Raw genomic sequence first — 15,207 nt, 5'->3', positions numbered from 1 at the left:
TTAATTTTTAATTTTTAATTTTTTTTTTTTTTTTTTTTTTTTTTTTTTTTCTGTATGAATGATTGCTAAATCATATGTTTATAGTGATTCCTCATCTGATGGCAATAAAAAAAACAATGACAAAATACAGACGGGATTTCTATGTAATGAAAAGAAAAATGAAAAAACATTAGAATTTAAAAGAAGGAAAGTAAACAAAATTAATAAGAAACTCTCAACAGATGATGTGAAATCTAATATTTTTAAAACAATTCATACTTTTGATGAAGCATCATTTAAAAAAGACAAAGTTTCTAAAAGATATCTTAATAACATTGAAAAAGAAAAATATTATAAAGATAGAGATAAAAATAAAATAAAAAAAAATAATATTAAGGATAAACATGTTAATCAAAAGTATAATATATATAATTCTTCTACATCACCAGATAATTCAGATATAGATGATTTATATAATCATAAGGAAAATAAAAATAATCATAAATATAATAAAAGTGATTACTCCGAAGATTCTATTAATATAAGTATTAATATAAAAAATGATGAAAGTAATAAATACAATTTATCAAATAAACAACATCATAATCATCGTTACTCAAATAAAACGTTTGAAAAAGATGAAAAAGAAAAAAAAGACTATTACAAAAAAAATAATGATAAGATTTTAGATGAAATATGGTACACTAAAGAAGATGAATTTGTTGATTCATTTTATAATATGGATATTGAAGCTACATATGAAAAAGAAAAAAAAATGATCAATAATTTAAAAACAAGAATAAATAGTAATACAGGAAAAAAAGTGAATCAAAAAAATTTAGATAATAATTTATGGGAATTAAATAAATTAAAACAAGGAGGTGTTACATCAACTTACAATAAATTACAACTAGAAAAAATTAATGAAGCCAATGTTACTAATGAAATTAAAAAAATTGTATTAACCAGAACGGTCAATCCTCCATTTATAGATAAATTTAAATCGTATAGTAAAAAGTTTGTAAATATAGAACAAAGAGATAATTTCGATTATCAAAAAAGTGAACAAAAAAAATCGGATAATATTAATAATGATAAATTTTATACTAATAAACCTATTCAATCAACCTCCTATTCGACTGTTGTTAAGGATGAAACATGTGATTTTGTAAAAGCAGCAAAAAAAGGTAGCGAATTCTTAAAATATTTTAAAAATGAAAACGAAAAATCAAAGGCCAGAGATCGGTACTGGGAAATTAGTAATAGCAAATTGGGAGAGTTACTAAAATTGTATAAAAATAAAAAAAGGAATAAAAATAAAAATAAAAATAATAATACATCAAAAGAGGATTACGATAATATTAGTAATAATTCTTCTGAAAATAATAAAGAGGATGATAATGGTTCAGATGTTTTTGATTATAAAAAAGATAAAATATATAGCAGTATATTTAATATAGAAAATAATAATAAGGATAAGAAAAACACGTTAAAAGATAAAGAAGAATTGTTAAAATTAAAAGAATCTTTACCCATATACAAATCAAAGCATGAATTATTAGATGCTGTTTATAATAATAATATAATTATTATAGTTGGAGAAACAGGATCTGGGAAAACTACACAAATTGTGCAATACTTATATGAAGAGGGTTATCATAGGAATGGTATTATTTGTTGTACACAACCTAGAAGGGTTGCTGCTGTGTCTGTAGCTTATCGTGTTTCTTATGAAATGAATGTAGATATTGGTTCTCTTGTTGGTTATACTATAAGATTTGAAGACAATACAACAAAAGATACAAAAATTAGGTATGTAACAGATGGTATTTTATTAAGAGAGACTTTGAATGATAAAGAATTAGATAAATATAGTGTTATAATTATGGATGAAGCACATGAAAGATCTATTAATACCGATGTATTATTAGGTATATTAAAAAATATATGTTTAAAAAGAAATGACCTTAAATTAATAGTAACATCAGCAACTATTGATGCAAAAAAATTTTCCGCATTTTTTGGTAATGCACCAATATATAATATTCAAGGAAGAACATTTAAAGTACATATAGAATATTTAAGAACACCATGTAATGATTACATCGAATGTGCTGTACAGAAAGCTATACAGATACATGTATCTGATAATAATTATGATAACAATTTTGGTGATATTTTAATTTTTATGACAGGTCAAGAAGATATAAATGCAACATGTTATTTATTAAGTGAACGTTTTTATGAAGTATATGAATCATATAAGGAATCGAAAAATAATAAAAAGGATACAATAAATAAAATTAAAAATATATTAAATGAAGATAATAATAGTAATAATAGTAATATTAAAAAGAAGGCTGATGGTGATAATAATACAAATGATCATATAATATATCCATTTTATATCTTTCCTATATATTCGCAACTATCTAGCGAACAACAAAGTAAAATATTTAAAAAATATGATTTAAGAAAAATTATCGTCTCAACAAATATTGCAGAAACTTCATTAACATTAGATGGAATTAAATATGTTATTGATACAGGTTATTGTAAATTAAAAGTATATAATCAAACTATTGGTATGGATGTATTACAAGTTACACCTATATCACAAGCTAATGCAAATCAAAGATCTGGTAGAGCTGGAAGAACAGGTGCTGGTATATGTTATCGTTTATATACAGAAAATACATTTTTGTGTGATTTATATCAAAATAATATTCCAGAAATACAAAGAAGTAATTTATCCAATGTTGTACTTTTATTAAAATCTTTACATGTACAAAATTTATTCGAATTTGATTTTATTGATGTTCCAAGTAAAGAAAGTATTATTAATTCTTTGCATGAATTATGGGTATTAGGTGCTATTAATAATGAAGGAAATTTAACAGACATCGGACGAAAAATGGTTCAATTTCCATTAGATCCACCATTATCTAAAATTGTTATATATAGTCAGAATTTTCAATGTACTAAAGAAATATTAATTATTGTTAGTATGTTGTCATCTCCATCTATTTTTTTAGAGTCAAAAGAAAATAATGAATCCATCGAATCCAAAAAAGAAAAATTTACTGTACCGGAAAGTGATCATTTAACCTTGTTAAATATATACTTACAATGGCGTTCACATAATTATTCATATAGTTGGTGCACAAAAAATTTTATTCAATATAAAGCATTAAATAAAGCAAAAGAAGTTTACTCACAATTAATAGATATAATTAAAACATTAAATATAAAAAATGTTTCTTGTGATAATAAATGGGAACTTATAAGAAAAACAATATGCTCAGGTTATTTCCATAATGCAGCTAAATTGAAATCCTTTTCCGAATATATTAATTTAAGGACAAATGTTTCTTGTCATGTACATCCAAATTCTTCTTTATACAATATTGGATATACACCTGATTATGTGATATATCAAGAAATCGTTTTTACCACAAAAGAATATATGAGAAATGTTACAACTGTTGATCCAGAATGGTTATGTGAATTAGGCCCTCTCTTTTTTTATATGAAAAATGTATAGTTATTCAAATTGTAACGAGTAAATATGCGAATATATACACTATGTTCATTTGTTATCCCTTAATAATATATATATATATATATATATATATATATATATATATATATGTATATATATATGTATATATGTATGTAGGTTTATATTATATATTTTATTATATTATATTATTTATTTATTTATTCATTTATTCATTTATTTATTTATTATTATTATTATTATTTATTATTTTATTTCATTTTCATAATTTTTATTATTATTTTTTTTTTTTTGTTAATATATTTCATTTTCTAATTATATGAAATTGTTATTTAATTTTTCATTGAGGACATTAATTAAATTTTTTTGCCGACTTATCATATAACAAAAAGAAACATTATTGCCTTATATTTTTTTATAACACTAAATATAAACCTCACGGGTTTATATATAAATATATATATGAGTGCATATGTGTAATATAAAAACTCATCATAAGTCAATATTTCATTTTGAAAATGGAACATAATAATTCTTTTTTAAATATCTTGATTAAATACAAATATATATATATATATATATATATATGTACTTATCTTTAATAAATAAATACATGTCTGACCATAATTTTTCTTCAAATAAAACGAAAAAAATATTATATAATTTCATATGCCTACAAAAGAGGCATAAATATAGATGATTTACATTTTTCTTTTTTAAAAATTCATAAGAAGGAATGTATCATTTAAAAAAATAAAAATGGTAAATGCAGTCTCTTATAAAATTTAGTAAAAGGCTTGAATAAAATATATGAGCTCGGTATTTATATCCTTAATTTTTATATGTTATATAATACATAGAATATTTTTATTTATTTTAAAAAAAATATAATTTATTATATAACATTATATATTATATATATATATATATATAATAAGTACAACATTATATAACAATTTTATAATAATTTTTTTTTTCAACATGCATATGATTTATTATATTTTTAAAGCCAAAAAAAAAAAAAAAAAAAAAGTTAAGAATTTTTTTAATAATATATAAATATATTATATATTATATATTATAAATAAATATGGAGTAACAAAAAAATTATAAAAAATAATTTTATATAAAATATAATATATATATAAAATTTTAATTATTTGATATAGAAATCTTATGAGATATTAATAAATTAAATATTATAAAAAATATCATTATAAAAATTTTCTTTCTTATATGCGTAAAAACATATTATAACATATATATATATATATATATATATATATATAAATCGTATGTTCTTAAGAAATATTTTATAAATCCTTACTATTATTAAATATATATAATAAGAATATAATTATTATATTACATATATATAATATTATATATATATATATAATATATATAATAATTATATGTCCTGAATTTATTATTTTTATATGTTTTGAAAATTTTTCATTTCTTTATTTCAAATTTAAAAAAAAGAAAAAAAAAAAAAAAGAAATATTACATATATATATATATATATATATATATATATATAATATATATGGATTTATATAAAGAAAATAAAAGAAAGATTTATATATAATTATTTAAAATATATAAATTTTTATTTTTTCTTATGTTTTTTTTTTTGTAAAAAATGTCATAATAAAAATATATAAAATATTTTTTTTTAAGAAAAATTTATACCCAAATTAATTATAAATAATATTATATATATATATTTATATATATATATATAATAATATGAAGGTATAAATATATTTCTTTTTGATTTATATGTAATAATAAAAACTTTGTTTAATCATAACACAGGTTCAAATATAATGTTATATATGTATATATTATTTTATTAATTTATTTGTAAATATATTCAAAGTTTATTTGATATATATATATATATATTTTAACATTTTTATATTCACAAATAGATTGCCAGAAATAATATTGCAATTTTCTATATTTTTTATATGAATATAAAATAGAAATATGAATGTAGAAGATAATTCATTAAAATATTTTAATAATCTTAAAAAATATGAAGACCATGTAAGTAATAAAAGTATAGGCTCCAATACAAAATCGGAGAAGATATCAAAGAAGAAAAAAACAAAAAAAAATAGAAATAATGATAATGTAGATGAAGAAAATGATTCAAATGAATCATTTAATGATAAGTCTAATTTAAGTAATAACTCTAGTGAAAGCTTTTTAAGCATATCTGATGATACATCATCTTATGCAAGCTCATTTTATAGAACGGAATCAAAACATGATAGAACTTATAAAACACCGAAAAAATATAATAAGAAATTAAGAAATAATTCTCTTGATATAAATTCAGGGGAATCAGATAAAGACATGTCATCTGATTTTAAATCATCAAATAAAGAATGTAAACAAAAATATTTAAATAATATTCTAAATTTAAATAATTGTAACTGTTCGAATATTCATACTCCTTTTGAAAATCATTTCGAAAATTCTGAAAATGAAAAAATTAAATATAATATTTTGCATGAATGTAATAAAAATGGCGATGTGTATAATTCTCGTATAGATAACGTGAACAATTTAAGCGAGTATTCATCGAACAAATTAAATTATGATTATAATAGAAATTCTTCAAAAAATAATGATAAAAATAGTTCTTATGAAAAAGATGCCTCAAAAAATGATGGCATGAGCCATAGGGGTAGTAATACTTTAAAGCAGCATGAGGATTATGTAAATGTAATGAATAAGGTAAATAATTATGTATTAAACAATAATAAGAAAAATGAACATGATGTGAAGAATGATACTAATAAGGATGCTATTAATAATAACAACGTTGATCATCAATATATTGATGATACTACTACTAATAATAACAACAATAGCAACAACAACAACAACAACGACAATAATAATAATAATAATAATAATAATAATAATAGTGATGATGATGATCTATATTCGGTTATTAGCGGATCAGATATCGGAAATATGCTCTTGAATGATAAGCACACATATAATAAAACAAACATTAAACTAAATAATATTCGTCATAAGGATAATAAAAAATTTAATTCAGTTACAAGTAGGAGCTTTCACAAAGTAGGTCAAGATAATACCTTTAATAGCGTTAATTCAAACAAAATAAAAAAAATGAAATGTCTTGATGAAATTATAAATTGCCAAAATGAAAATAGAGAAAAACGATATAGTACTAATAATATAAGTTATAATAATGTAGGAATACATAATAATAATAATATGTCTTGTAGTATACGAAATGATTATGAATTTAAAAAATTGATTTCTTCTACTATTAATACATGTTATCCCAAAATAAAAAGTAACAATGATTCTGATGACATTTTGAATAATATGGAAAGATTATCACAAATTGTAATAACAGGTGAAAATGAATCTGTAAAAAAAGAAGAAGGGGATAGTTCTAATAATAGTTTATATGATGATGTAGACAATATATTAAATATTAGAAATAAAATATATATTGAAACAAGAGAGAGGAATTTATTAAATGAAAAGAAAAAAAAAAACTATTCCTTAGATACTTCTGTAAAAATAAATACATTAACAAAAAATGATAATAAAGAAAAATATAATATAACTATAAATAATAATAATAATAATAATAATAACATAAATGAAAATATTGGAAATAACAATGTTCAATGTGATGATCGGAATAATAGTAATAATTTTATGAACAAATCATCCCTAATGACTAATGAGAAATTACAATTTTTAAAACAATATGAAGAAAGATTATTAAGAAATGATAAATATTTATATGAATATGGATATTATTTAAATAAACATATGATAGAAATAAATGACAATATTAATAAATTAAGTAATCATAATAGTGACTATGCACAAAGGAATATATGTACAAAAAATATTATAAATCTTATACCAAGTCTACATAATATTTATGAGAATAAAAATCTGTGTTATATTAAAGATTGTCCAAATTTTAGTGAAATTGCAAAAATTATACCTCAATGGAAATATTCCTTTGAAGCTTTAAATACAAGAGCTCATGAAGATACAAGAGATATGAAAAATATTCTTAAAAGAATAGAAAATATGAAAAAAGATTTAGATACATTACACAAAGATTTAAAAGAAGATAAAAATGAATTTGAAAGAATTAAATTTGAAACTATTCAACATGATGATATGATACGTACAATGGAAAATAAAACAAAGTTACATATTAAAGGTGTTCTCAAATTAGATAATATATCCTTTAAATTAAAACGCATACATAATATACCAAGAAATAATTTATATAATTATAATATATCGGAAACGTTACACAGGTTATTAAAATTTGTAGATAATAATAATAATAATAATAATAATAATATTATTTTTAATAATATTAATATATTAAATTTAACAGATACATTTCCTGAACATAGAAATATAGATATATTAAGATTTCAAAATTTAGATAATAACTTAAATTATGTTAATAATCCAGATGAAGAATGTTCATTTATTATGTCTTTATTAAATGAAGAATTAAAACAAATGTTAATGGAGAAAAAAGAAAAAATGCAAAATATTATTAGAAGAACACAATTATTACATATTCTAGATATAAATACATATAAAGATCATATTAATAATACCTTAAATAAACATTCTATACTTATAAATCAAATAAAAGCCAATTTACAAAATAATCTAATTTTATTATATGATATATATGATATGTATATTAAGGGCAATTTCAGAATTATAAAAATAGAAGATATATATGTAAAAAGTTTTTTAAGTGAAGATATCAGAAAAAAACATATCATAAAAACATTTAATGATAATAAGAAAAATCGAGAGAAATATTTTATGACTGTTAATTTTACAAGGAATAAACCAATTGCCCATCCCTTTTTTATATATCATTGTTTAAGTGAAAAGTTTGTAAAAAATTTTGTTTCGTTTGTTTTAGAGCCATTGTCTGAACAAAATTATAAAAATTTTATGCAATATTGTTCTATACCTGGATTTAATTCTGTATTATTTTCACAAAGAGTAATTGTGTTATATAGAAAGGAGGAACATTTTTCAAAAAAAGAAAGGTTGTGTGATATCATGTCTGCATATAGTAACATATGTTTATCCGAATATAATAACTTGATGAAAGCGTATAATAATTATGTATTAAATAATGATCATAATATATTGAATAATACAAACATTATAAATAGTAGTAATATATTGAGTAATACTAATACTTTAAATAATAATAATAATAATATTATAAATAATATTAATATAATAAATAATAACAATTATATAAATAATAATATATTAAGTCATAATAATATGACGCCAATTGTTAATCACCAAATTACAAAATCCAAAGAAGATAATGAATATTTAATTTCTCTAAGAACTGCTTCTCATCAATGTTTTAAATCAATAATAGAAAATCATAATTTAGATGAATACTTTTTTTTGAACTCAAAAAATTCTTTTAATTTAATACAACATATACCAGATTCTATAACAAATATGTGTAACACATATGCTGCTATATGTTATGAAGGTATTAATAATAATCAAGGTATAATTTTAGGTATTAAACCATATGACAATATAAACAAAATTAATAATGTACCCACATTTGTTAATATGTCTTCAGCTCCTAATACAAATAATATATTTAATACAAATGCATTAACAGCTAATAATATATTTCATAAAAATAACGTATTCGGTACAAATACATCTACTAATTTTTTTGGTACAAATAAAAACAGCACGCTAAATCCTATACCAACCACTTCAACGGGGGGTACTTTTAATAGTAATATTTTTAGTAGTGGGACTTCAAATATATTTGGTACGAATAATAATACGTCAACAAATATGTTTAATAATAATATGACAAATAATGTTTCAACAAATATATTTGGAACTACCAATACACAATCAAGTTCTTTGTTTAATACAGGAGGGACTAACAATTCGTTAATAGGTACAACAGCTAATACATCTTTTAGCGCATTAAATAATAAGAATACATTGAATAATATGAATACAATGAATAATATGAATACGTTGAATAATATGAATACAATGAATAATATGAATACAATGAATAATATGAATACATTGAATAATAATATTATAAGTAGTAGTAGTAGTAGTAATATATTTAATAAGGACAAATTATTTGGAAGTAGTGGAACTCCCAATATATTTAATAATAATAACACATTAAGTAATACAGCTAATACCTTTGGATCTACTACAAATACGTCCAATATTTTTAGTAAAAATATAACAAATTCTACTTCTGGCAACCTTTTTGGAAATGCTGGTACAACAAATAATATGTTTAATACAACGAACAATAATTTGTTTAATAATAATAATATAAACATGATGGGTAGTAGTGGATTTCCAAACAGAAGCACTAATACTTCTAATTTATTTGGTTTAACAACAACAAATAATAATAATAATATGACAAATAATATTTTAAATAAAAATTCACAAAACGTTTCGAGTAATTTATTTGGTAATAATAATAATAGTAGTAATAATATATTTTCTTCTATGAATACTTCTTCACAAGGAAATAAAATAAACACTTATGATAATAAAAGTTTGTTTTCTTCTAATTTAAATAATAATACTTCATCTATGTTAAAAGACAACAATTTTCCTTCATGGGGAAATAATAAGAATCAATTGATGAACAACAATTCGTTTGTTTCAAATAATTTAAATACATCAACATTTACTTCTAATAAATTTGGCATGAATACACAAAATAATAACAGCAATACACTATTTAATAATAATAAATCAGGTGTTATTGGAGTGGGTAATAATTATGCTAACATAATGGGAAATAGTATGAGCAATACAAACAATAATAATAATAATAATAATAATGTGAGTAGTAGTAGTTCCAGTCTTTTTTCAAGTAATAATATGTTTAATACAAATTCAAATAATAATAATATGTTCGGTTCAAAAAATGGTTTATTAGGAACAAGTAATAATAATAATAATAATATGTCCAATAATTTATTATTAAATAATAATACATCTAACAATAATATATTCAATAATAAATTATTTCAAAATACAAATAATAATTTTATATCAGGAACCAATACCAATATAACAAAAAATACATTTAGTATGAATACGAATATGCCAAATAATAATATATTTCAAAATAATAACTTTTCAATGAATAAAAATGTATCACAGATATCCAACTTTAACAATATATCGTCAAATAATAATAATAATATATTTCAACAGAAAAATACCACATCCAATTTTAACTCGGTCTTTAATTCATCAAACAAAAATACATTATTTTCACGATAAACAAAATGAAGTAATTTTTAATATTATTTCTTTCAATTTTTTTCAATTTTTTTTCTATTTTTTAAATATAGCGTATGAATTAATAAATAGATAAAAAAAAAATATATATGTGTATTCACATACATCCCATATTTACAGATGAAGAGGTAGTTGTATAAATTTCGTTGTTTACATAATTACAAAATAAATGAAAAATATATGTATATATATATATATATATATATATTATCACATAAGATTAAGTTATATTTTGTTTTATTTTTTATTTAATAATTTTTAAATACCATGTTTAGGGGAATAATATCCCTTTTTGTCTTTTATTAATTTTTTTTTTTTTTTTTTTCATATGTTTATATATTTTTTTTAACTTTACCAAAGAACTGTTCATATATATATATATATATATATATATATATATATTATATTTTGATATTATATATAATTGTATTTTTTTTATATATAACATTTGAAAGACAAGAAAAGAAGAAAAAAAATATACATATATATATATATATATATAAACAAAAGATAGAATATTTGCAAACATATTTTACGTTTATATTTTTTCCCTTCTACTTCTATTATAATGTACTGATGAGTAGACATGAATAGAAAGAAGGAAAAAGTGAATTTTAAAAATAAAAAAATAGAAACATATATAAAATATTATATATGTATAGATATATACATATAAATATATAAATATATATATAAAAAAATATATATATATATATATATATATATATATATATATATAAATAAATAAACAAATACACACATATATATATATATATATATATATATATATATATGTATACATATTCATGTTACACATTAACTTGATATGTTATATGTGCTTCTTTTTTTTTTACATATGGTTCATGGGATATAAAAAAATATATTATATATTCATAACTATATTTTTATATGAAAGACGAAATACACAAGCATATTATACATATAATTGCAATAAATATAATATTAGCTCCATATATATATGCTTTTGAAGGATCAGTAGTATTTAATTTTTCTTGAATAGGTGGTTGAATAATTTCTTGAGGTTCGTTTGATAAAGGAACAACTTTTTCATTATTGAATAGAATATCTTTTTCATTTTGTGGTATAGTTTTATTAATAATAGGTATTTCTTGGTCTTTTTTGCTTATTTCTTTTTTTATACTATTTTCATCATAAAATGGAGATATATAATAATTAACTTTGATTACATTATTATTAACATTACATTCACAATAGAAATGTATTATAGTTTTATCATCTTTTAATTTCTTTACATTGTTGTCATTTAAATATAAAAGACTTTCCATAGCTGTACCTTTAGTTTTATATATTCTCCTTTGAGGAACAACAAAGATATCATTTTCTCCAAATAAATATTCGATTTTGACAAGTGTCTTATTTTTTATATAAACATTGTCAAAACAATTTAATCCGTCATAACTACTTTTAACAGGACAAACAAAACCTAGGGTTTTATTATTATCAAATTTGGATACAAAAATATCAATATTTTGGCTATCTGCCAAGGAATTAAGTGACAATTCATAGTTTGGTGAAGAATCTGTTAAATCGATACCTTCATATTTATATTTTTGTCCACCAGCCATAAAATTAACATTCATTTTTGTTTGTGTTAATATAGTAAATGTAGTAGAAAATGTTTCTTCTATATAATTAGATATAACATATTCTTTTTCATAACTAAAATAAGATGTCATATAAGTACCTTTGGGCAATTCATGCTTGTGTGTTTCTTCTGTATTATTTCTAAATGCATGTGTAACAATTTCATTACTATATAACTTTACAGTATCTGTATCAAAGGGAAAATCTAGATCAATATGATTACGTATATAATCAAATTCAACAACTATTCTATAGTTATTACTCAAGACACAATATGTACTTTTATAATTGTATAAAAATTTAGTATAATAAATCGGAAAGTGAAATTGTACTTCTACATAATCTTCTAATTTGTTAATAACTCTTGTTTTTATTATAGTAGTATGATATTTATTATTTAATTCACTCAAAAAAGAATATCTAAAACAATTTTCAGTTACTTTTATATCTTTTGGTAATCTTACCTCAAATAATTTATATAGACCATCACTCGAATATTTTAAATGTGATGATGGAACTTTACATGTTTTCGGACTTAAGTTATTATTATATATGTATTTATAAGTGTATGTATAAATTTTATTTACAGTATCATTTGTATTTAATTCACATCCTATTTTTCTTGGTATTGTTTTTATTTTTATGACATAATTTTTTTTCTCATTTCCATGACAAAATAAATATACCATTTCATCATGAGCTAAAACGAAATAATGAGAAACACACATAAATTCAATGTTCAAATATTGTGGATCAAATGTTTCAAATAAATCATATGTAAAAGCTAATTGTAATTTATCTTCATTTTTTACAATGGCTAGATGATAAGTATTAAAATATGTTAGATTTTCTACTGAAATATCCTTCCTGAATCTTATGGTAGGAAGTGCACAAAATAATTTCCAATCATGCAAATTATTACATAAAAGTATTATTGATCGTATCGTTTGGTTAAGATTTTGTGCATTAGTTCCTTTCACAAGTATTTTTCCTCCATAATCTGATAATCTTAAAGTATTAATTTTTGTATAACCTTCATCACTATATAAATCCATCACTTCATTCTTCCAGTTTTTTCCTTCATCGAAAGATAACATACATTTACCTAATAAACGTATTTCTCTCATATATTCTTGCTCTCCTACATTTATATAATTCTGACTATGATTTTCACAAACCAAAATGTATTTTTCAAAATCATTATTCATAGATAGTAAAGAACCAGAGTAAATAGCTGGGATTGTATTTGTACCAATAACATTAGATACATCTATAAGTTTTGGATCTGACCATTCAAATTCTTTTCCATATTTAGTAATATAAAATTTATTATCACATTTAAAAATTAATATCATCTTCTCTTCACTTGTAAAAATGGAATATACTATAGCAATATTATTATTACCACTTACTTTTACCTCCTTTTTTTCATTCCAATCTATTCCATTCACTGTTTTATAAACTTCTATTCTACACTTGTCGTATCCTAAAAATGCATAAACACCTCCTTTAAATTCTCTGTGTCCATAAACTATATCTCCATCATTATTATGACTTAATTTTGTCTCTACTTTTTGTTCAAAAGTTACATTAGCAAGGGTATTCTTACATTGTAACAAAAATGAAACAAGCGACAAAAATATACAAATTTTTAAGTTTACAGCAAACATATTAATTAAAAAAAAAAAAAAAAAAAAAAAAAAAAAAAAAAAAAAAAAGATATATATATATATATATATATATATTTATTTATATATTATTAATTTGAAAATATTCCAAATCTGGAAAATTAAAAGAAAAAAAAAAGAAAAAACAAAAAAATACACACATAAAAGGATTTTAGATCTTTGAATATTTCTTATTTAAAAAATTAAAATATATATGTATATATATATATATATATATATATTTACTCGTAAAATTTATACTTTTTTTTTTATTCTCATATAATACAAAAAAATAAAGGAAAATAATATAATATATATATATCCTTATTTATTTTTTAAAAATAAAAAAGTATTACAAAACGAACATACGCATGTGTGCATATTAAAATATACAAATTATTATTTTACACATTCATTTTAAAAATAAAAAATTGTAGTTATATTTTTCTTTTTTAATCCTATGAACCAATGAAAAAATAAATAAACTATGGATATACAAAAAAAAAAAAAAAAAAAAATGCATAAATAAGATATTATTCTGTTATATTTATTATTATTATTTTATATATATATATATATATATATTTTTTTTTTTTTTTCTTGTCAATTCGAAAATAGAATGAATCGTATATATGTGCTTGTAAATAAGATCTAAAAACAAGGTGTACAAGAAAAAAAAAAAAAAAAAATTGTCATAAAATTATTTATTTTAAATAAGTGCAAAATGGTTATAAATAAACGTTATACGTTAAGTTATATTCTTTCTCTTTATTTTATCATCTTTACATATACATTATTATATTATATATATATATATATATATATATGATTATTTTATGAGACATACAATATTAACCTATTTAGTCATTAAGTTATCTATTGTTTTTTTTATTTTTTAAATTAAAAGATATTTTTTTTCATAAACTTAAAAACCAAAAAAAAGGATATATTATATAAAAAAAAAAAAAAAAAAAAAAAAAAAAAAAAAAAAAAAAAAAAAAAAAAAAAAAAAAA

General features: G+C 19.9%; 3 protein-coding genes across 3 annotated transcripts; 2 read left to right on the top strand and 1 right to left on the bottom strand.

Moving 5' to 3' along the window:
- Positions 1 to 58: 58 nt before the first annotated feature.
- Positions 59 to 3,523, top strand: PRSY57_1363200 (pre-mRNA-splicing factor ATP-dependent RNA helicase PRP16, putative; the record flags this gene model as incomplete). Its single annotated transcript, XM_012909552.2, has 1 exon — positions 59 to 3,523. One exon carries the CDS (start codon positions 59 to 61, stop codon positions 3,521 to 3,523), a length of 3,465 nt encoding a protein of 1,154 aa, XP_012765006.2.
- Positions 3,524 to 5,494: 1,971 nt separating this feature from the next.
- Positions 5,495 to 10,882, top strand: PRSY57_1363100 (hypothetical protein; the record flags this gene model as incomplete). The annotated part of the gene is made up of 1 exon (XM_012909551.2): positions 5,495 to 10,882. The coding sequence occupies one exon, from the start codon at positions 5,495 to 5,497 to the stop codon at positions 10,880 to 10,882; it is 5,388 nt and encodes a 1,795-aa protein (XP_012765005.2).
- Positions 10,883 to 11,805: 923 nt separating this feature from the next.
- On the bottom strand, positions 11,806 to 14,196 carry PRSY57_1363000 (6-cysteine protein; the record flags this gene model as incomplete). The annotated part of the gene is made up of 1 exon (XM_012909550.2): positions 11,806 to 14,196. The coding sequence occupies one exon, from the start codon at positions 14,194 to 14,196 to the stop codon at positions 11,806 to 11,808; it is 2,391 nt and encodes a 796-aa protein (XP_012765004.2).
- Positions 14,197 to 15,207: the final 1,011 nt, after the last annotated feature.

Source organism: Plasmodium reichenowi, chromosome 13 (genome assembly GCF_001601855.1).
Source record: "Plasmodium reichenowi strain SY57 chromosome 13, whole genome shotgun sequence".
NCBI classification, from domain to species: domain Eukaryota; phylum Apicomplexa; class Aconoidasida; order Haemosporida; family Plasmodiidae; genus Plasmodium; species Plasmodium reichenowi.
The sequence above is the reverse complement of the archived record's forward strand: the minus strand, read 5'-3'. Positions and strand labels throughout refer to the sequence as shown.